The following is a 23,476-nucleotide window of genomic DNA, read 5'->3' on the forward strand; positions in this document are numbered from 1 at the left end:
TTTCTCCTTTCTCTTGCTTGTCTTTGGTGGAATGACTGGAGGTGGCAGTTAGGGGAGGAGCTATATAGACAGCTCTGCTGTGGGTGATCCTCTTGCAGCTTCCTGTTGGGAAGGAGAATATCCCACAAGTAATGGATGATCCGTGGACTGGATACACCACAAGAGAAATAAATTTATCAGGTAAGCATAAATTTTGTTTTTCCGATAGCTTTAAACGGACATAAAACCCTAATTTTTTCTTTCATGATTCAGATAGAGAATACAGTTTACAATTTACTTCTATTATCAGATTTGCATCATTCTCATTTTATGCTTTGTTGAAGATATATCTAGATAGGTAGTTTGCACATGTCTGCAGCACTACATGACAGGAAATAGTGCTGCCATCTAGTGCTCTTGTTAATGTATAATATTTTTGCAAAACTGCTGCCATATAGGGCTGCAGACACATGCAGGCTTCTGATCTTACGTCACTGCTTTTCAACTAAGGATAACAATAAAAAATTATATCATTTCATAATAGAAGTAAATTGGAAAGTTTTTTAAAATTATATGTTCTATCTGAATCATGAAAAATAAATGTTTGAGTTGAAATGTCTATGATATTTGTTGGTGACAAACAAGCAGGTACTGCTAATGTTATAGTGGTCTGTTGCCTACATTCATAACTGAAGGATATGCTAAATTTCAATTAGAGGTTTAGGGAAAATAAGGAGGTCATTTATTTTCCAATCCAACTTCATAAACTCCCTGAAATCTATCCAGGACCCCAGGTTAAGAACCTTGCCCTAATGAAAGGTATCATAAATATTATTAAATGTTTAAAGTGTTAATCAAGGTAAATTCATTATTTACTAATACTTTGCCAAAATAACTTGGCATCTTCCAACAAGTAGACTCTACAGCAGATCAAACATTCTGTAGCGTGAAGGTGAATGAAGAACGTGTATAATTTACTGTTCTCTACATTCCGCATATCGTGCAATCTTTCTAATCTAATCATTCTGGAAGCTTAAGTGGAAATATTTGACACAGTTGGATGAGGGATTTCATTGGTAGATAGATGTAGGCATAGGAAGGAGGATATCAAAATTGCTCTTATAAGAGAGAGAGCTTGATGACTATCAGGACTCTTATTGCAAACAGAGCCATAATGATGAAGTGGGTGGTGTTAGCCTTCCTCTGTCTCCAACTAACAGAGGGGCTCGTAAGGTGAGCATTTTTTTTAGAGTATATTTTTACTTGACTATAAAAATTGACATAAAGGGACAGTAAAATATATTTTTACACATGCAACTGAATTGCAAAAGCGTTGCGTAGAAAATAAATGTTTTCAAAGTATTTAAAACTGTTACTTTATTAATATCTTGTAAAAAAAAAATTAAACCTTTTGGGGCATATGTTTATCTTATCTTCCTTAAAGGGACACTCAAACCAAAATTAAACTTTCATGATTCAGATAGAGCTGGCAATTTTAAACAACTTTCTAATTTACTTCCATGAACAAAATGTGCACAGACTTTTTATATTTACAGTTTTTGAGTCACCAGCTCCTACTGAGCATGTGCAAGAATTCACAGAATATAGGTATATGCATTTGTGATTGGCTGATGGCTGTCACATGATACAAGAGGAGTGGAAATAGACATAACTTTGACATTTGTCAGAAAAAAATCTACTACTCATTTGAAGTTCAAACTAAGTGCTATTGGATTGTCTTTTTTATCATGCATTTGTTGATTATGCAAATCTACTCTATTTACTGGTCCTTTAAATGGGGCCAATTAGGGCTGGCTGCAAATGAATTAGTGCACTGCTCTATGTAATTGTTGCTTAGGGCATGTTATGCAAAATCTCGCCCAGCAAGGAGAGAAATCATGCAAAATCTTTGGGATTTTTTTAGACCCTGTATTGTAATGTAGGAGTCTCTGTTTCACATAAAGAGCACTACATACTAACATAATAATTTTTTAAGATAAAATTTGTGTTTATAAAAAAAATGTAAGTACCTCACTGTACTGATGAGACTTCTTAGAATATTTTACCTGAGTGGTGAGGTTTTGAATATCAGGCCCACAGTGCTGGTGGACGCCATTTGCAGCATTTTGAAAGAAACCCAGATCTACAGAATTTGTTTTATAGTCTTTTTTTTAGGGAGCATAATTATTTAAACAAAAGCAAGGTAATTACTGCAAAGCAATCAAAATAAATAATAAATGTGTTTTGCACAAGTTTTTTTTTTAACTATACAACATTTATATTAACACCTCAAAGTGTTTTATGTCCCTTTAACTTGTTTTGATAAACTACATTTAAACTTGAAATCAGCCATTAAAATATTACTGTTAATGCATGTGTTAAAGGCATGTGCATTAAGCTTTGGGTTAATGCAAATTAACCTTTTACCGCCGTTATGCCGTTGTATTCCGTCACAAAGGCACTGGCCTTTAAAGCCGTTATGACGGAATACAACGTCATAGCCAACAGCTGTCCTGAAGTCTACTGCGCTTGCAGGATTTGATCGTGGTCTGGAGGGCGTTCCTAGCAGGATAGGGACACCCCCCAGACCCGATCCCATCATTGAAATCTTGCGATCGTTTGTACGATCGCGTGATTTCAATTTGTCTACATCGGAACAGTGTTCCGATGTAGACTTTATAACCCTGTCACAAAAGGGTTAACACTAATTTTGCTGTATTTGCATTGGTATGAAAACACAAATCAAGGCCGGATTGGCCTACCGGGAAACCAAGAGATTTCCCTGTGAGCTGTAGCAACTGGAGTTGGCTAGGTACAATTTAATACAATGCAGCTGTATCCCCGCTCTTTTCTCCTCTGAGCTAGTGAAAGGGTGACACACTGTTTTGAGTGCTTTCTCCATATCACACTATAGATAATCATGGATAAAAATTGGTTAGTGGCTGCAACAATTTGAAATTATTTTTTTAATAAACTAATATAATTTAATTCTGGGTGGGGGGGGGGACTAAAAAAAACTAGTGGAAATATTTTCCAGGAATGCTTTTTAATCCCTGTCCAGACCTGACACAAATCAGGCCTCCCGCTACAGAATAAACATGCAAATGCATTCGCCACAAAAAAGTAGTTGTTTTGTTCAGATGGTTAAAACCGTGTTGGTGGGAAAGGTTCTTATGCAGGCAGGAAAGTCTTTTTTTGCAGAGGGGAAAAAATTACACTATTCAATAGTGATGCAGCAACCTTGTCAGTTCATTAATTTCTGTTATCCAAAAATAATAAAATGCTTTACTATTGCACTTGACCACATTAAAAAAAATTGTGCTGCTGCTGGCTTGTAGCAGTAGCTACTACAGTAAGGTGCTATCCAGCTGCCCTGAAGATGTTTCCATAGGCAATTAAAGGTTAAATGGATATGAATCAGATTGAGCATTACATTTTAAATAATCTTCTAATTTACTTCTAAAATCAAATGTCCCTTCTTCTCTTGGTATCTTTAGTTGAAAAGCAGGGGTCTAAGCTCAGGAACATGCGAGTGTCTATAGCACTATATGGCAGCAGTGTTGCAAGAATGTTATCCATTTACAAAAGCACTAGATGGCAGCACTATTCCTACCATGTAGTGTTTCAGATACCTAGGCATCTCTTCAACAAAGAATAACATGACAACAAAGCAAATTTGATCATAGAAATACATTGGAAACTTTTTTTTATTGTATAATGTACTTTTATCTCCTGAAAAGATTCTTCCAGTCTTTTAAAGGGTTTCCCCTGAATTAAGAAAACAAGTTGGTTGGTGTCCAATACCTTTAAATTCTTTCTCAATGGGAAAGGACAGAGGTATAAATACAATACAAAGCACAACACACAATTATTTGTTTATGAAATTTGAGTGCCATTAATAACACATTAAAGGGACACTGAACCCAAAATTTTTCTTTTGTTATTCAGATAGAGCATGACATTTTAACCAACTTTCTAATTTACTCCTATTATCAAATTTTCTTCATTCTCTTGGTATCTTTATTTGAAATGCAAGAATTTAAGTTTAGATGCCGGCCCATTTTTGGTGAACAAACTGAGTTGTCCTTGCTGATTGGTGGATAAATTAATCCACCAATAAAAAATTGTTGTGAGATCTGAACCCCAAAAAAAGCTTAGATGCCTTCTTTTTCAAATAAAGATAGCAAGAGAACGAAGATAATAGGAGTAAATTGGAAAGTTGCTTAAAATTGCTGCTCTATCTGAATTACAAAAGAAAAAAAGTTTCAGTGTCCCTTTAATCTAAAAAATGCTGCTTGGATCTATTATTGCAACTTTATCTCATATTGAACTATGGATATAAACTATGGGAAGACACAGAAATATGAGTTGCCACAAAGCGATATATAAGGTTACCTATAAGCTTTGTACATGTTACATTCCAGGCATATTGTTATTATAATTAAAGGACTACTACAAGCAGTAGATTTAGTATTACATAATAAAAGAAAATGCAATAACGCCTACTCTGAATTTCAAATAAGCAGTAGATTTTTTTGAGGTAAATTATGTAACAGACATCAGCCAATCACAGACTAGTATACGTATACCCTGTAAGCTTCTGCACATGCTCAGTAAGATCTTGTTCCTCAGAAAGTGTTTATATAAAAAGAATGTACAACATTTTATAATGGAAGTAAATTGGAAGGTGTCTTAAAACTGCATGCTCTTTCTGAATCATAAAAGTTTATTTTGACTTGTGTCCCTCCTAACATTTGTGGCTGGGTATCAGAGACTCAGGAGCTGGATGGGGCCCTGTCGCCATTTTGTGGGTGGACCAGTGTTTGGAGGGGGTGGGATTGTGGGTGTGTCTGGGTGGTCAATGAGTATGCCTGGGCAGTTATTGGGGCGTTTCTGGGTGCTCTGTGTAAGGGGCTAAGGAGAATTCCTCAAAAAGAGACATTTGGCTGCCTCAGTGGGACAGAGCTTAGAATCCGGAACTGTCCCTCTTAAACAGGGACAGTTAGGAAGTTGCCACCCATCCCTTAAAATATACAGAACACTTATAAGTTACACATGCTGCAGGGTGTGCAGGGAGGAATATGAATAGTGCTGTCCAGAAACACAATACATGTTCCCCCCTGCATACCCTGCAGCATGTGTAACTCATAAGTGTCCAGGAAAACATGGCTGAGATGGCAACCCTAGCAGTGGCAGTTCTAAAGTTGTGCTGGGGTGCTATGCATTTCTATGTATTTGTGTAGCACCACCAACTGCATTGAATTTAAAAGATATTGCCGTATTATAAGTCCATTTCTCTATGTAGAACAAAGAGGTAAAAGATGAACCTTAAACCCCTCTTTTGGATGAAAATTTTACTTTTCACACACTCCCTAGAGAGGCTTAAAAGCAACATTTGTGATTTGCAAATGCTGCAAAATCAAATAGCTTATATAGGCAATTTACAGCATTCTGAAAACCGAGGTTACAATTTTTGCTTTTTGGCCTCTTTTGGGAAAGCACAATTTTTACACAAAAGTTGTTTAATGTTCCTTTTTGGAAATAAATAAATACATAAAAAAGGGGAATAGTTAGCAAAAGATGAACCTTGTACTATTATTGATCTTTAGTCTTTTGCACCCCCAAATATTATGGTCTAGAACCTCTGTGCCCTCCCCCTCAACTTTCCTTTCATGGCAAACAGATTCTGAACCGAAAACTAGACATTTCCAATACTCTGACCATATCCTGCCCTAACTCCTCCCATTTTCCACTTGAGACTGTACCTCTCTGGTTGTGGCCCCGCCCACATTACACCAACTACCACGCCCCCTCACACAGTATTACACAGTCCTGGAAGGCAATGAGGGAATTTTGGGAGGTATGTAAAACCATCACAGAACAATAGTAATCTGGTATATTTGAACAGCAACGTTATTTGTTTTAAGGGGTTCCATTTTGTTGATGTTGATTTAAAATATGTTTTACAGTTAGACAATTTCTACTAACGTCTATATATTTAAATTAAATTAAATTTACCTTGCTAATTTTTTTTATCTCAGGGTCCCTCTGAAGAAGGGTAAATCTGCCCGTGATGTCATGCGCGAGAAGGGAATTCTTAAAGAATATATGAAAACACACAAGAGAGACCCAGCGTTGAAATACAACTTCAACCAAAAATTTGACTTTGCTGTGGCTTATGAACCCATGTACATGGATGTGAGTGTAATGAGTATTGTATATACCAGACGTATAACAGGATGTTCAGTGAATACCTATTTTACTACTGAACCCAATTTTTTTTTCTTTAATGATTCAGATAGAGCATGCAATTTTAAGCAACTTTCTAATTTACTCCTATTATCAATTTTTCTTCGTCTTTTGGTTTCTTTATTTGAAAAAGCAGTGATGTAGCTGACAAGCTGGCCCATCTTTGGTTCAGCACCTGGGTAGCACTTGCTGATTGGTGACTAAATGTAGCCACCAATCAGCAAGTGTTTTCCAGGGTGCTGAACAAGAAAATGGGCCAGCTCCTAAGCTTACATTCCTGTTTTTTCAAATAAAGATACAAGGAGAATGAAGAAAAATTGATAATAGGAGTAAATTAGAATGTTGCTTACAATTGCATGCTCTATCTGAATAATTAAAGGAAAAGTTTGGGTTCAGTATCCCTTTAATTTACTGTATTTCAATTATTTTCCAGACTTACTACTATGGAGAGATCAGCATTGGGACACCACCCCAGAACTTCCTGGTCCTGTTTGATACAGGATCTTCCAACTTGTGGGTACCATCCACTTACTGTCAAAGTGCAGCCTGTGGTAAGTATAATGCTGGGGCATTAAAGGGACATACAACACCTCTTGTTTTTGTGTAAAAAATGGGCTTTGTCCTACGCTCTCTAGAGAGGACAAAGAGCAAAATCTGTAACCTAGGTTTTCAAAATGCTCCAAATTGTCTAAACCATCAACTAAAAGGGACATGAAGCACAATTTATTTTTCTTTCATTATTTAGAAAGCAACAACTTTCCAATTTATTTATATTATCTAATTTGCTTCATTCTTTTGTTGAAAAGCATATCTAAATAGGCTCAGTAGCTACTGATTGGTGGCTGTACATAGATGCATCGTGCGATTGGCTCGCCCATGTGCATTGCTATTTCTTCAACAAAGGATATCTGAAGAATTAGGCAAATTAAACAATTGAAGTAAATTGTAAAGTTGTTAAAAATTGTATTCTCAATGAATCATGAAAGAAAAATGTTGGGTGTCATGTCCCTTTAACTTGCAACATTTGCAGTGACCATGTTTTTATTTTAAGAATAGGTGAATGTAAACACACATCTTTATTGGTGTTGTAACAAGCATTCACTTTAGGGGAGAGATACAGTATATACTTTTCAAAACTATACTTCTTATGAAATGGTTATTAAACGTGGATACACAAAAACAGGTGAAAGATCAAATCAGATTTTTCTTTCATGATTACATAGAGCAAACTATTTTATACAACTTTCCATTTTACAGCTATTATCCCATTTGCTTCATTCTCTTGGAATCCTTTGTTGAAATAGCAGCAATGCCCTACTAGGAACACATAGGGTGAGCCAGTGACAAGAGGCATATATGTGTAGCCACCAATCCGCAGATAGCTCCCAGTAGGGCATTGCTGCTTCTGGGCCTGCCTAGGTATATGCTTAAACAAAGAATATCAAGAGAACAAAGTAAATTAGATAATAGAAGTAAATTGGAAAATTATTCTGAATCATGAAAGTTTAATTTTGACGTTACTGTTCCTTTAAAGCTCCAAAGCAGCAATGTACTACTGGGAGCTATCTGAACATATCTGATGAACCAGTGATAAGAGATCTATATATATCTGTATAAACCTGTATATCTATTCCTATAGATATATAGGTATAGATATATGTTTTACATGAACATTATCAGATATATGTATAAATAAAATTTTCTATGTGAAGAACATATGAATGTAAAATATGCGCAACACGTTTCTGGTTTCACACTTTAGGTCTAACAAGCTGTTGGGTTAGTACACATGAAGAATTAGCAATCTGAAAGTGATGGTAAATCCTAGCGTTTGTGAAACGCTAGGATTTACCATTGGAACAAATAAAGGGGACGTTTAGTCATGAAGTATAAAATACTTCATGATGAAAGTTCCTTTATTTGAAGCATTCACAGCACTGAGCGCCTTAGTCAGCCCATGGCAGAACGCTATTTTATTACTGAGGTGATTTTAGCCAATGGCGTGCTAGCTATCCGGCATAATGCCAGCCGGCCCACGCGGCTATTGGCTAAGAGGTGGAAACGTCACCTTACTGAAAAGTATTTTTATTCCTGTGGGCTGCCTGAGGAGCTCAGCATGGCGAACGCTTCAAACAAATAAAGGAACCTTCAGCATGAAGTATTTTATACGTCATGACATAAGTCCCCTTTATTTGTTCCACTGGTAAATCTTAGCGTTTCACAAATGCTAGAATTTACTATCACTTTAAGGCACATTATGGAGATATTAAAACCTATTAATAATAATTTAAAATTATTATAGACACTTTAACATTTTAAATAATTCATAGAATACATATTTTTACAGTATCTTTAATCATTTTTAAGAATAATTACTATTCTTAATATTTAATATTTTCATAAAATGCCTTAAGAGCACTAATAGAAGGATTTTTTCAATATACTTCCATTAACAAAAGTGCTTCTATTAAAAGTTATTACTGGTTTTCAGCAGCATATGCACATATGCTGTGAGGGCCCGTGCACCAGTATTCAAACACTAAACCTTCTCAGAAAGTCAGCAGTGGCTGGTATGACACAAATTAAAGGGACATTATATACTCATTTTTTCTTTGCATAAATGTTTGTAAATTATCTATTTATATAGCCCATAAAGTTTTTTGTTTTTTTTAATGGATAGTTTCGGTTATTTTTAAATAACATTGCAATGATTTTCAGACTCCTAACCAAGCCCCAAAGTTTTAGGAGAATACCGCCGTATACCTACTCCAGCTTGCTTCTGTTTGTGTAAAGGGTCTTTTCATATGAAAAGGAAGGGGGGGGGTGTCTGCTATTTCCCACTTGCAGTGGGTGTTCCAGTAACCTTTTAAACAGAGCTAAACTGGAAGCTTCTGAGTAAGTTTTTATACGGTTTTATACTGGATTTTTATATCAGTGCCTGTGCATATTATTCTTTATAGTAGTATCTATTACATGCAGTTATATGAAAATTGGTGTATACTGTCCCTTTAAATCTTCAAAGACATAGATCACACCATCACCAGCTCTCTGAGTTTGAAATTGAATACAGGTGCACTGGCCCTTACAGCATATGTAAAGGAAGTATATTGCAAAATGCTTCTATTTGAAATTGAAACGCATTCATGCGCATTCCAGTTTTGACCTTTCTATCAGTTTAATTGTAATAAGCTTTTTCTTCACATTTTTCATGCAAAACAAAATATATGGATGACAGAAAAAGTTGGAATATGGTGTCTCTTTGAACATTGCAAAAGGAAGTATGCGTTTAGAAGCAAAAAATAAAACTTAAAGGGATAATAAACCCAATTTGTCTTTCTTTTGTGATTCAGATAGAGCATGCAATTTTTAACAACTTTCTAATTTACTTCTATTATCAAGGATTTTAGTTTCAGAAACCTGGATAGCGCTTGCTTATTGGTGGCTACATTTAGCCACCAATAAACAAGCGCAACCAAAAAATGGGCCGGCTTTTAAGTTTACATTCAGTCTTTTCTAATAAAGATACCAAGAGAACAAAGAAAAATTAATAATAGGAGAAAATTAGAATCAAGAAAGAAAAGCATTGTGTTCCCTTTAAGGGACATAAAACCCAACATTTTTTTTCTTTCACAATTCAAACAGAACAGACATTTTTAAACATGTTTCCAATTTATTATAATTTTTTGCTTTCTTGTTAGCCTTTGTTGATAAGCAGGAAGGTAAGTTTAGGAGTGTGCACGTGTCTTCATCAGTATATGGCAGCAGTTTTGCAACAATGTTATACATTAGCAAGAGCCCTAGATGGCAGCACTATTTCCTGTAGTGTTCTAGAGATGGGCTACCTAGATATGCCTTCCACAATGAATAACATTAACAAATCAAATATGATAATAGAAGTCAACTTTTTTTATTGTTTACTCTATATGAATCATAAAAGGGAAAACAATGGGGTTCATTTCCCTTTATAGGTACTGCAAATTCACAAAGTTTCTTTAATAATTCAGATAGAATGTACAATTATTATTTTTTCCAATTTACTTCTATTATCAAATTGACTTTGTTTTCTTGGCATCCTTTAGTTTCCTAGTATTTCCTATATTGCAGCGGTTTTAAAAGAAAATGTTATGCTGCCATCTAGTGTTCAAAAGCACTGGTAATAGATATTCTTTTCAGGAAATAAGAACAAAGTAAATTGGAAACTTTTTTAAAAAAAATGTATGAATCATCAAATAAAAATTCTGGGTTTTAGTTTCCTTTCCCTATATAATTTAAATAGGGTTAGTAAAATATTCTGCAAGTGAGTTAAAGAGACAGTCTACTCTAGCATTTTTATTGTTTAAAAAGATAATAGATAATACCTTTTTTACCCAACAAACACAGTTATATTAATATACTTTTTACCTCTGTGATTACCTAGTATCTAAGCCTCTGCAGACTGCCCCTTATTTCACTTCTTTTGACAGAGTTGCATTTTAGCCAATCCCTGCTGACTCATAAATAACTCCACAGGCATGAGCACAATGTTATATATATATATATATGTATGGCACACATGAACTAGTGCTCTCTAGCTGTGAAAAAGTGTAAAAATGCACTGAGATAAGAGGCGGCCATCAAGGGCTTAGAAATTAGCATATAAACCTACCTAAGTTTAGCTTTCAAGTTCAATAAAGAATGCCAAGTGAACAAAGCAAATTTGATGATAAGACTAAATTGGAAAGTTGTTTAAAATGACATGCCCTATCTAAATCATGAAAGTTTAATTTTGAGTAGACTGTTCCTTTAATTTGGATATCTTAGATCGTTTACAAATTGTTAGTTATTGGAGTAGGATGATGATAATACTTTTTTGACTTCCAGGCAATCATAACTTGTTCAATCCCAGCCAATCATCCACTTACACAACTAATAACCAGCAGTTCACTATGTCCTATGGAAGTGGAAGCGTGACTGGTGTTTTTGGCTACGATACAGTAACAGTAAGTGACTAGATATAGAAATATTTACTCAATCATTGTCAGCTTTCCTACAGATACACGTGTATTCGGAAAAATAAAAAAAATACAAATTTTTTTTTGTTGATTTGTGCATTTGCCTGAAAAATGAGCAGTCCCTTTAACAAAAAATGGACAAATTCACATGACAATAAATGTTGTTGAGGTTAGAATTGATACCTTAATGATAAGACTGTTCATTATTCAGAAAGAACATAACATTTTAAACAACTTTACAATTTACTTCTATTATCTAATTTGCTTAATTCTCTTGACATTCTTTGTTGAAAAGCATACCTATGTAGGCTCAGGAACAGCAATGCACTACTGGGAACTAGATGCTGATTGGTGGCTACACATATATGCGTCTTATCACTGACTCACCCAATGTGTTCAGCTAGCTCACAGTAGTGCATTGCTGCTCCTTTAACAAAGGATACAAAGAGAACAAATAATTTATTATAATAAAAGTGTACTGGACAGTTGTTTAAAATTGCATGCTCTATCTAAATTGTTACAGAAAAAGTTGTGGTTTCATGTCCAGTTTACACTTTTTTAGGAGTGAAAAACTTTGAAATTTAAAATGTACACTTTTCAATCGTGATTTAACAATGTCCTTGTCAGTTGATAGATTTTGGTATCTGCCAATAAATATCTAAGATTTACTTTCGTTAACGGAGAGTTCTAGCCATTAATAAAAAATAACAATAATATTTTGTGCTGCTGCTGGCTTATAGTAGTGACACTACATAGTACTTTAAATGTGTTTAAGTTACTATCCAGCTGCTCCTCTGTTGCCCTGAAGATGTCCCCCAAGGGGAATAGCAGGGGAAGTGATTTCGAACAACCCCTAGATTCTTGCATCTGGGCCCTGTGGTTTCTAGTTACGCCTTTGTTCAGGGGTAATTTGAGGAAGCACTACTTTACAGAAAGAGTAATTGATTTATGGAATAAACTTCCTCAAGAGGTAGTAATGACAAACACTGTGGGGGACTTGCATTAGGCTATCCTACAGACTAGATAAGTTTATACTTTTAGGTAATATCGGGCAAACTTGCTGGGCCTATGGCTCTTATCTGCCATCAATATCTATGTTTCTATATTTCTATCATTCAAATAATAATGAAGAGAATATTGATTTTTCTAATCACCTGTCCAAGGAAGGCAGGAAATAATCTTCAGTTTTTAGCTATCCGGCATATTTTAGCTAAACAGATCTGATAATCTAGGTTACCTATAATTTTGAGCAACAAGCAATAGAATGGTTTTGCATAATAGGAATATGAGTGATTTCAAAAACTCACAAATAAAGAAGATCAAAGGGAATTTGCCTCTGTGCATTTCCATCACATACAAAGATAGGTCAATTGTGTTCACAACTATGAGCATTTAGAGAGCTTAAACCCCGTCCTTTGACTTAAGCATATGTCTAGAGTCTTACCTTGGTGACTTGTAGGGAAAAAACATTAGCTCAACCCCAGTGCAATGTAGAAGATGGTAATTTTGCTCTTTATTGGAAAGAGGAGAATCTTTATTTTGTTAAACAGGGAACTTGGTGTTCTGGTTTTCACTGACAGAATGAAGATTTTTTTCGCTTGAGTGCAAACTGTGCTTAAAAAAAAAAAAAATTAACTCGGCCGCATTAGCAAGCATATTACAAGTTGAAAGTTAAAGGGACACTGAACCCAATTTTTTTCTTTCGTGATTCAGATAGAGCATGAAATTTTAAGCAACTTTCTAATTTACTCCTATTATCAAATTTTCTTCATTCTCTTGGTATCTTAATTTGAAATGCAAGAATGTAAGTTTAGATGCCAGCCCATTTTTTTGTGAACAACCTGGGTTGCCCTTGCTGATTGGTGGATACATTCATCCACCAATAAAAAAGTGCTGTCCAGAGTTCTGAATATAAAAAAAGCTTAGATGCCTTCTTTTTTAAATAAAGATAGCAAGAGAATGAAGAAAAAGTGATACTAGGAGTAAATTAGAAAGTTGCTTAAAATTGCATGCTCTATCTGAATTATGAAAGAAAAAAATTGGGTTCACTGTCTCTTTAAAAGTAAGTGCGCAAGCAAAAAACTCAGACACGCTAACTCCTCCCCATAGACTGCAAAAAGCCATATTAGTTATCACTCACCCATCACTGTGCTAAAGCCAAAGGTATATTAAGATTATTTCACATTCCTGTATTCTTCACATAGAAGAAAATGTTCTTTTTATTTAAAAATTTTTTTTTTAATATATATATATATATATATATATATATATATAAAAAATGTTTTTTGTAAAAAATATATCTATACCTATATATATATATGTAGATAGATAGATAGATAGATAGATAGATACAGTGGGGCAAACAAGTATTTAGTCAGCTACCAATTGTGCAAGTTCTCCCACTTAAGAAGATGAGAGAGGTCTGTAATTTTCATCATAGGTATACCTCAACTATGAGAGACAAAATGTGGAAACAAATTCAGACAATCACATTGTCTGATTTGGAAATAATTTATTAGCATATTATGGTGGAAAATAAGTATTTGGTCACCTACAAACAAGCAAGATTTCTGGCTCTCACAGACCTGTATTTTCTTCTTTAAGAGGCTCCTCTGTCCTCTACTCATTACCTCAAACAGTCACACTCCAAACTCCTGTAGCCCTTCCTGTTGAACATTTTCCTGTGAACTTTTGCACCTGTATACAATCTGCAGGAGATGTTGCCTAGGCAACTATTAGACTGGTTGGTCATGTGATCAAGTGAAACTGAAAGAAGAGTGTAAGACACAGGAGGAAGCAGACATGTCAGAGCAGTGAAGGTGTGTGTGTGAGGCCTGGCTGTGAGAGAGCTGCAGACTTCATCTTGTAAAGTAACAGCATTCCTCTGCTGATTTAGTGTATGCTGCCAGCTGCAGTCTGACCCTGTGAGAGAGCTGTGGAGAAGAATGCAGACAAAGTAAATGACTGGCAGACCTTGGAGTTTTCTTTCAGCCTGTTTAGTGGTAAGAAGTATCCTCTCTCCTTGTCATACTAACATGGCATTCTGTCCATCACATAAACTTATAAACAGCTCTTCCTGTGGATTGCAGTTTCCTATGAGCTGTAACTGTTTAAATGCATGTGGATTACCTTAAAGGGCCCCAACATTTCTGTGCACCAACTGGTACCCATCAGCCATTAGGGTGAAGTCTGAGGGTGGGTTCGCAGGTGGTTTGGGAGGGTGCTGGGCCTGGTTAGAGAGAGTTGGTGTGTTAGTTAGTCACTGTATTTCTTGCCTTATTTTTTATTTGCCATAATCCTTTAATACATGTTCATACTGTTTTACTGTTATTACTGTGTGTGTTGTAGTTATTTATTATGTTCCTGTCTGGGAAACCCATTCTTGCCCTGGATGCCCAGTCAGGTGGAGGCACTGCCACAGTCATGTACCCCAACTCCCAGGTAGCGGAGACTCAGGATCAGCCTGCAGAGCACATGGAGGTAGCTGGGGTAAAGACCCACAGGGGTAATTGTGGGCCTAGGCCAAACCCCGTTACATTTGGAGGCACTGCTGAGATAAATTGGGGTACACCCAGTAAGGATACGTTAATTCCCCGGCCCACACTCCCATTTGTAACAGATTGGGCCCAGCAACAGAAGGTACCATTGCATCATGCAGTGATGATATGCCAGGTACCTCCCTATAGTGAAATAAAACATATCACCAAGTGCGTAGAGATTGTACTGGGAATAGAGATGGCTACCATCAGAGATATCCTGCATGATTCATACGGTCAAACTTACATGTTAGTATATTCCCATGCAGATTTGAGAGGCCGTCATAGGCCTACATGTCTATACCTTCTTGAAGCAGCTCCTGAAGGATGTCGCTTAGTGTATGCTCTCCCTGATAAGGAGGAAGGGGTTACACTGCAGCAACCCTCCAGTATAGGCCAAAGAGACTTTAATGTATCAAGTTATTCCCAGATTCTGTCCCCTTTGTCAGAGAAACCCGCCAGGAGATTACCGGTTACCCCTGTAGAGACTGGGGCCATCCCCAAACGAAATGTCTACTTTTCCAGTGTGCAAGGGACAACTGCCCCTAAGACCCAAGATCTAGTGGTTCCCTCATCTCCAACATCCCCAAAACCAGGCGATTCCCTATTGAGAGCCACAAGTTCAGGAGAGAGTAACATATCTGAAATACTGCAAAAACTTTCAGAAGCCATAGTAACAGCTACCCATACCCACAGTTACCGTAAGCTGAAAGTGTTTTCTGGGAATCAGCCTGTTCCTGCCGGGGAGGAACCCTTTAAGGCCTGGAAGGATAATGCTGTACAATTATTGGAAGAATGGTCTTGTACGGATAACATAAAAAAACAACGGATAATGGAGAGTCTTCGTTTCCCAGCTACGAATATGATAAGGCTGTTTAGGGGAGTGAATGAACAAGCTACTGCACAAGATTACCTGAAAGTTTTGCAGGATGCGTATGGAAAATCAGAGGACTCTGATGATCTATTAATTAAGTTCCTAGCCACTAAACAGAAGGAACATGAGAAAGCTTCAGACTATATCAATCGATTACAATTGTCACTGGGAAAACTGTTTCATAATGGAGCAGTCACTGCATCTGAGTTGGATGCTCGACTATCCAAACAAATTCAGAAGGGAGGCCTTAGCAATGATCCAGTCATGATCATGTTAAGAGTTAAGTTGGATGATCAAGTCTTGTCCTATTCCACACTGATCCGAAAAGCAAAAGTACTGGAGAACCAAATGTCCCCATCTCCTCCACAAAAAGGAAATTCTTCTAAAGCTGCAGAGAAAGAGGATATGGAACTGTTCGTCCTTAAAAAAAAGGTAGCTGAATTAGAATTATTGTCTAAGTCATTGCCAAGAAGAACAGATTATTCTCCTACCAGGAGGCAGCACCGCAGGGAGACCACAGGAAGGTTATTCCCAGAGGAACAGTCCCCCCAAGGGAACTGTTTTAAGTGTGGAAAATCAGGACATTTCAAGCGGGAGTGTCCCACTAATTCATCAGATACAGGAGTGGAAGTGCTAGCTATTGAGCTGGAGGAGGCTCAAGTTACCAGTCCTTTCAGGAAAAGAGGAAAAAAAACCACACCCATGTTATCTGTGGGGGCCAAGATCGGGCCCAAATCTCTGATACAGTTACAAATAGAAGATATTCATGCCTCGGCCTTGTTAGATACTGGATCCCAGGTCACCATCATTAATAGAGACTTCTATGACCATCATCTAAAACATATTCCCCTGGAGCCAGCAGGAGAGTTGCAGTTGTGGGGAGTGGGATCTCAGGCCCAGCCTGTAGAGGGATGTATAAGAGTGACAATAACCATCCCACAGTTAAACACAGGAATGATCTGCCCTATGGAATTGGAAGCTCTTGTATGCTCCATGAAGAAAACAATGTGCGCCCCAATAATTTTGGGTACCAACGCAAGAATGGTGCAGGACATGTTCAGGGCCTACCTAACTGAAGTGGGAGATGTATCTCTAACCAGACTGATGGAAGTCAGCCCTGTTCTAGGGAAAGAGTGCCATCGACTAGCCCTACAAGCTAGACCAGGATCATGCCACTACTCGGGGAAAGAACCTTTATTTGTAAGGCCTGGAGAGACTAAGACTCTACGAGCCATAGCATCTATGCACCATGAAATATCAGGAGGAACCAGGCAATACCTCATTGAGTCCTTGCCTGAGGAGGATGCAAAAAAGGGGTGGACTCTCATACCTGAGGTGAAAGACTGGCGGAATCACTGGTGTAAAGATTTTCCGATAATGATAAGAAACTTAACACCCACAGAGATCAGAATTGATCGTCACCAGAAGATTGGTGTGATTCACTTGTTGGACCAAGTCTCTTCAGTAATGTCTGTAAAGGCAGAACAGGGAGGTGATCATGAAGGACCTATAGTTTTTGAACTGGAAGATTCTCCTCTACCACAAAAGTGGAGAGATAGCCTCCGATCCAAATTAGCTACTCGAGAGAAAGTCTTCTCCAGGAAAGAAATGGATGTGGGATGTGCAAAGAGTGCCACACATGCTATCAGACTTTCTGACCCAGCTCCTTTCAGAGAAAGATCAAGGAGAATACCCCCTCGAGATGTGGAAGATGTCCGGGATATACTCAAACAGATGGAAGAATCTGGCATTATTAGAGAGTCCAGAAGTCCATATGCCTCACCCATAGTGGTAGTTAGGAAAAAGAATGGCACAGTCCGGCTCTGCATAGACTATCGGACTTTAAACAAAAGGACTGTGCCAGATCAATATACTCTGCCACGGATAGAAGATCTGCTAGATGCCCTTTCTGGAAGCCAGTGGTTCAGCGTTCTGGACTTGAGGTCTGGGTATTATCAGGTACCCATGAAGAAGGAGGATCAGGAAAAGACAGCTTTCATCTGTCCCTTGGGATTCTACGAGTTTACCAGGATGCCCCAAGGGGTCACTGGAGCTCCCGCCACCTTTCAAAGGCTGATGGAGAAGACTGTGGGGGATATGAATCCCAAAGAGTGCCTAGTCTATCTTGATGACCTCATAGTGTTTGGAAGGACACCAGAAGAGCACGAACAGCGATTGCTGAAGGTGTTGGATCGACTCCAAGCAGAGGGTCTGAAATTATCAATAGACAAATGTCGGTTTGCCCAGAACTCTGTTACATATGTAGGTCACATTGTTTCCGCACAAGGTGTGACAACTGACCCGACCAAAATTGAAGCGGTGATGAACTGGCCCAGGCCAGATAACATCAGTGAGCTGCGCTCATTTCTTGGATTCTGCGGTTACTACCGGAGGTTTGTGAAAGACTATTCAAAGATTGCTCGAGAGCTACACAACCTGTTAAAGACTACCTCTGCTATAGAGGGTGTTAAGGCGCCAAGTCCTAAAGACTCCTTCGGAAAGAAGTGGACCTCAGGATGCGAAGAAGCCTTCTTAATCTTGAAGAAAAGACTCACAGAAGCTCCTGTATTGGCATATTCAGATCCTGAGAAACCATATGTGCTCCATGTTGATGCCAGTATGGAAGGCCTAGGGGCCGTATTGCATCAGAGCTACCCGGAAGGGTTAAGACCAGTGGCCTACATAAGTAGAAGTCTAACTGGTGCAGAGAAAAACTATCCGGTCCATAAGCTAGAATTCTTGGCGCTCAAGTGGGCAATTGTGGACAAGTTACATGACTATTTATATGGAGCAACATTCGAGGTAAGGACGGATAACAATCCGCTTACTTATATTCAAACAACAGCAAAGCTGGATGCCACAGGGCATAGGTGGCTGGCAGCATTGTCGAACTATAGTTTCAGCCTTAAATACAAGCCAGGCCCTAAGAATGTCAGTGCGGATGCTCTGTCCCGCAGACCTGGACTTCCTCCTCATGAAGAAAAGGAGGAATGGGAAGAAATCCCTGTGCCTGGGGTAGGAGCCCTGTGCCAAACATATGTAGTGGCTGAGAGGCAGGATGAGTTCTCTGAACTCAGAGGAATAGACTCCATATGTCACTCCCCAGAAGCCGTACCAGAGGTATTCTGTGCTCCTGCAATGCTCCAACAGTGGTCTCACATAACCAATGAAGACAAGAAGAAAGCCCAGTCACAGGACTGGTATATAGGGACAGTCCTCAAGGCAATGAGAGCCAAGAACCCTAAATTACTGAGCTCCCTTCCCATTGGACAAAGAGATTTGTACCGGAGAGAATGGAGTAAACTACATCTAGAAGATGGAATCCTTTATAGAATTATAAAATACCATGACCACCCTGGTCGAAAGCAGCTAGTGTTACCTCATAGATATCGGGGAATGGTCCTAAGAGCCCTCCATGATCAACATGGGCATCTTGGGGTAGACAAGACCTATGGCCTGGTACAAGACCGGTTCTATTGGCCTCGCATGAGAGAACATGTTGAACATTATGTGAAGACCTGCAGAAGATGTATTCAGAGAAAGACTCTGCCTGTGAGAGCTGCCCCTATGGGCCACCTGAGAAGTACAGGACCCCTGGATCTTGTGTGCATGGACTATCTATGTATTGAGAATGATACTACCGGAATTGGGAATGTTCTGGTAGTAACAGACCATTTCACCAGATACGCTCAGGCTTTTCCCACTAAAGACCAGAAGGCTGTGACCGTAGCCAAGGTCCTCTGGCAGAAATATTTTATGCACTACGGTCTGCCCAATCGAATACATTCTGATCAAGGTAGAGACTTTGAGAGTAAGCTGATCAAAGAACTGTTGGATATGTTGCAGGTTCACAAGTCCAGAACAACACCCTACCACCCTGAGGGTGATGCCCAGCCTGAGCGTTTTAATAGGACACTCCTAGACATGCTCGGGACTCTGAAACAAGTGGAGAAGCGGTCCTGGAGTAAGCATGTAGAAGCCATGGTCCACGCATATAATTGCACAAGGCATGAGTCTACAGGATTCTCACCCTATTTCCTAATGTTTGGAAGGGAAGCCAGACTACCGATAGATGTCCGGTTGGGGGTGTCCCCAGATGGGACAAAGTCAGACTCTCACTTCCAGTATGTGAGGACCCTCAGACAAAACCTTCACAGTGCCTACGAGTTGGCCACTCAAGCTGCGGCAAAAATGGAGGAACGCAACAAAAGAAGATACGATACCAAAGTGAAGCATCGGGAAGTCCAAGCGGGAGATAAGGTTCTCCTCCGGAATCTAGGGGTACCTGGGAAACACAAATTAGCAGACAGATGGAAGGATACAGTATTTGAAGTTGTGTCTAAGCTAAAGGGGCTGCCAGTGTATAATATAAAAGGCCCAGAAGGCCGGATCAAAGCTTGGCATAGGAACCATCTACTACCAATAGCCTATATCGATGAAGAGGAAGGGAGTAGTAGTGAATGGGAGAAAAGCACAACGGAGAGTCCTGAAAATGAGGCAGTAGAGACTCCAGAAGCTCTTAGTGCTGAGGATCAATGGTGGTCTCCTCCTGCTGAGGAAACACAGCGCTTTCCTTCCTCTCCTCCCTTAGCCTCCTCTACATTGAATCCCAACAGCCCCAACTTTGTGCCTGGGACCCCAAAAAGAGACTCTTGTATCATGGGAGAGCCAGGGTCTCAAGCACCTGGTGATCTCCCCACCCAAGTGGCCAGAGCTGAAGATTCCCAGGCACATTCTGGACTTCCTCAGAGAGAACAGAGACTGGGTACTAGAATACGACAGCCTCCCAGGGTTCTTACTTACGATCAAGTCGGAGAACCCAGTTATGTACATATGCCCCAGGTACAGTCTAAAATGGTTGATTTTCTGTATGCGGTTGCGGACATTATGAATGTTGGAACCCCTCTGTACTAGAATAAACTGTAAGATAGTTAACATTTGTTTATAGGACTGTTAGTGCATTTATTATTATTTATATGTTTTGTTTTTTCAATTACCTCTTGGTGGAACCTTGCCAGTGGAAGGCAAGGATTTTACGAGGGGGAGAATGTAGCCCTTCCTGTTGAACATTTTCCTGTGAACTTTTGCACCTGTATACAATCTGCAGGAGATGTTGCCTAGGCAACTATTAGACTGGTTGGTCATGTGATCAAGTGAAACTGAAAGAAGAGTGTAAGACACAGGAGGAAGCAGACATGTCAGAGCAGTGAAGGTGTGTGTGTGAGGCCTGGCTGTGAGAGAGCTGCAGACTTCATCTTGTAAAGTAACAGCATTCCTCTGCTGATTTAGTGTATGCTGCCAGCTGCAGTCTGACCCTGTGAGAGAGCTGTGGAGAAGAATGCAGACAAAGTAAATGACTGGCAGACCTTGGAGTTTTCTTTCAGCCTGTTTAGTGGTAAGAAGTATCCTCTCTCCTTGTCATACTAACATGGCATTCTGTCCATCACATAAACTTATAAACAGCTCTTCCTGTGGATTGCAGTTTCCTATGAGCTGTAACTGTTTAAATGCATGTGGATTACCTTAAAGGGCCCCAACATTTCTGTGCACCAACTGGTACCCATCAGCCATTAGGGTGAAGTCTGAGGGTGGGTTCGCAGGTGGTTTGGGAGGGTGCTGGGCCTGGTTAGAGAGAGTTGGTGTGTTAGTTAGTCACTGTATTTCTTGCCTTATTTTTTATTTGCCATAATCCTTTAATACATGTTCATACTGTTTTACTGTTATTACTGTGTGTGTTGTAGTTATTTATTATGTTCCTGTCTGGGAAACCCATTCTTGCCCTGGATGCCCAGTCAGGTGGAGGCACTGCCACAGTCATGTACCCCAACTCCCAGGTAGCGGAGACTCAGGATCAGCCTGCAGAGCACATGGAGGTAGCTGGGGTAAAGACCCACAGGGGTAATTGTGGGCCTAGGCCAAACCCCGTTACACTCCACTATGGTGAAGACCAAAGAGCTGTTGAAGGACACCAGAAATAAAATTTTAGACCTGCACCAGGCTGGGAAGACTGAATCTGCAATAGGCAAGCAGCTTGGTGTGAAGAAATCAACTGTGGGAGCAATAATTAGAAAATGGAAGACATACAAGACCACTGATAATCTCCCTCGATCTGGTGCTCCACGCAAGATCTCACCCCGTGGGGCCAAAATAATCACAAGAACGGTGAGCAAACATCCCAGAACCACACAGGGGGGACCTAGTGAATGACCTGCAGAGAGCTGGGACGAACGTAACAAAGGCTACCATCAGTAACACACTACGCCGCCAGGGACTCAGATCCTGCAGTGCCAGACGTGTCCCCCTGCTTAAGCCAGTACATGTCCGGGCCTGTATGAAGTATGCTAGAGAGCATTTGGATGATCCAGAAGTGGATTGGGAGAATGCCATATGGTCAGATGAATCCCAAAGTAGAACTGTTTGGTAGAAACACAACTCGTCGTGTTTGGAGGAGAGAGAATGCTGAGTTGCAACCAAAGAACATCATACCTACTGTGAAGCATGGGGGTGGCAACATCATGCTTTGGGGCTGTTTCTCTGCAAAGGGAACAGGACGACTGATCCGTGTACATGAAAGAATGAATGGGGCCATGTATCGTGAGATTTTGAGTGCAAACCTCCTTCCATCAGCAAGGGCATTGAAGATGAAACGTGGCTGGGTCTTTCAGCATGACAATGATCCCAAACACACCGCCCGGGCAACGAAGGAGTGGCTTCGTAAGAAGCATTTCAAGGTCCTGGAGTGGCCTAGCCAGTCTCCAGATCTCAATGCCATAGTAAACCTTTGGAGGGAGTTGAAAGTCAGTGTTGCCCAGCGACAGCCCCAAAACATCACTGCTCTAGAGGAGATCTGCATGCAGGAATGGGCCAACATACCAGCAACAGTGTGTGACAACCTTGTGAAGACTTACAGAAAATGTTTGACCTCTGTCATTGCCAACAAAGGATATATAACAAAGTATTGAAATGAACTTTTGATATTGATCAAATACTTATTTTCCACCATAATTTGAAAATAAATTCTTTCTAAATCAGACAATGTGATTGTCTGGATTTGTTTTCACATTTTGTCTCTCATAGTTGAGGTATACCTATGATGAAAATTACAGACCTCTCTCATCTTCTTAAGTGGGAGAACTTGAACAATTGGTGGCTGACTAAATACTTTTTTGCCCCACTGTAGATAGACATACATATATATATATATATATATATATATATATATATATATATATACATACATACACATTTAAATAAAAAGAAGAAAAAATTCTAAGTGAGAAACAGGAATTTCAAGTATTGCCATTCAAAACACATTAAAACCTGTTATAAATGAGTAAAAATGATTTTGCATGTTTAAAGGTATTGGACTAGGGAGGGCTCAGTATATATATATATATATATATATATATATATATACTGTATATATATATATATATATATATATATATATATATATATATATATATGTAAACATGTATATATATATGTGTGCACATACATATTTACACATATGAACACAAAAACACACATATATTCAAATATATGGATATATATATATATATAGACATGCTTACATATACACACACACACATATATATATATATATATATATATATATATATATACCCACACAAACATTAGAGTCCTTTCCAGTCATACTCTTTGCCCTATACCATATCCCTTTTTAATCCTTTAAAAACCTTCTTATCAATATTAAAATTATATTTTAGTAAAAAGTGTATATATAAGTGTAACACTTTATTTTAATATGTTTTTTATGTGTTTTGTGAATTTTTACTTTAGGTCACAAGTTGCGCTAAATGCTCGAGTGCATCCTATAACTTTCA

The 23,476-nt window shown here is 38.7% G+C and overlaps 1 protein-coding gene across 1 annotated transcript in view; it reads left to right on the forward strand.

Annotated features, from left to right (window-relative positions):
* The first annotated feature begins 1,156 nt into the window (after positions 1-1,156).
* The window catches only part of LOC128651721 (gastricsin-like), a 38,342-nt gene continuing 16,022 nt past the window's right edge, over positions 1,157-23,476 (forward strand). The window contains exons 1-4 of the mRNA XM_053704707.1: positions 1,157-1,212; positions 6,021-6,177; positions 6,662-6,779; positions 11,089-11,207. Coding sequence (XP_053560682.1) covers positions 1,157-1,212; positions 6,021-6,177; positions 6,662-6,779; positions 11,089-11,207 — 450 coding nt within the window. The remainder of the gene's footprint in view (positions 1,213-6,020; positions 6,178-6,661; positions 6,780-11,088; positions 11,208-23,476) is intronic.

This window comes from Bombina bombina, chromosome 3, assembly GCF_027579735.1.
Source record: "Bombina bombina isolate aBomBom1 chromosome 3, aBomBom1.pri, whole genome shotgun sequence".
NCBI classification, from domain to species: Eukaryota; Metazoa; Chordata; class Amphibia; order Anura; family Bombinatoridae; genus Bombina; species Bombina bombina.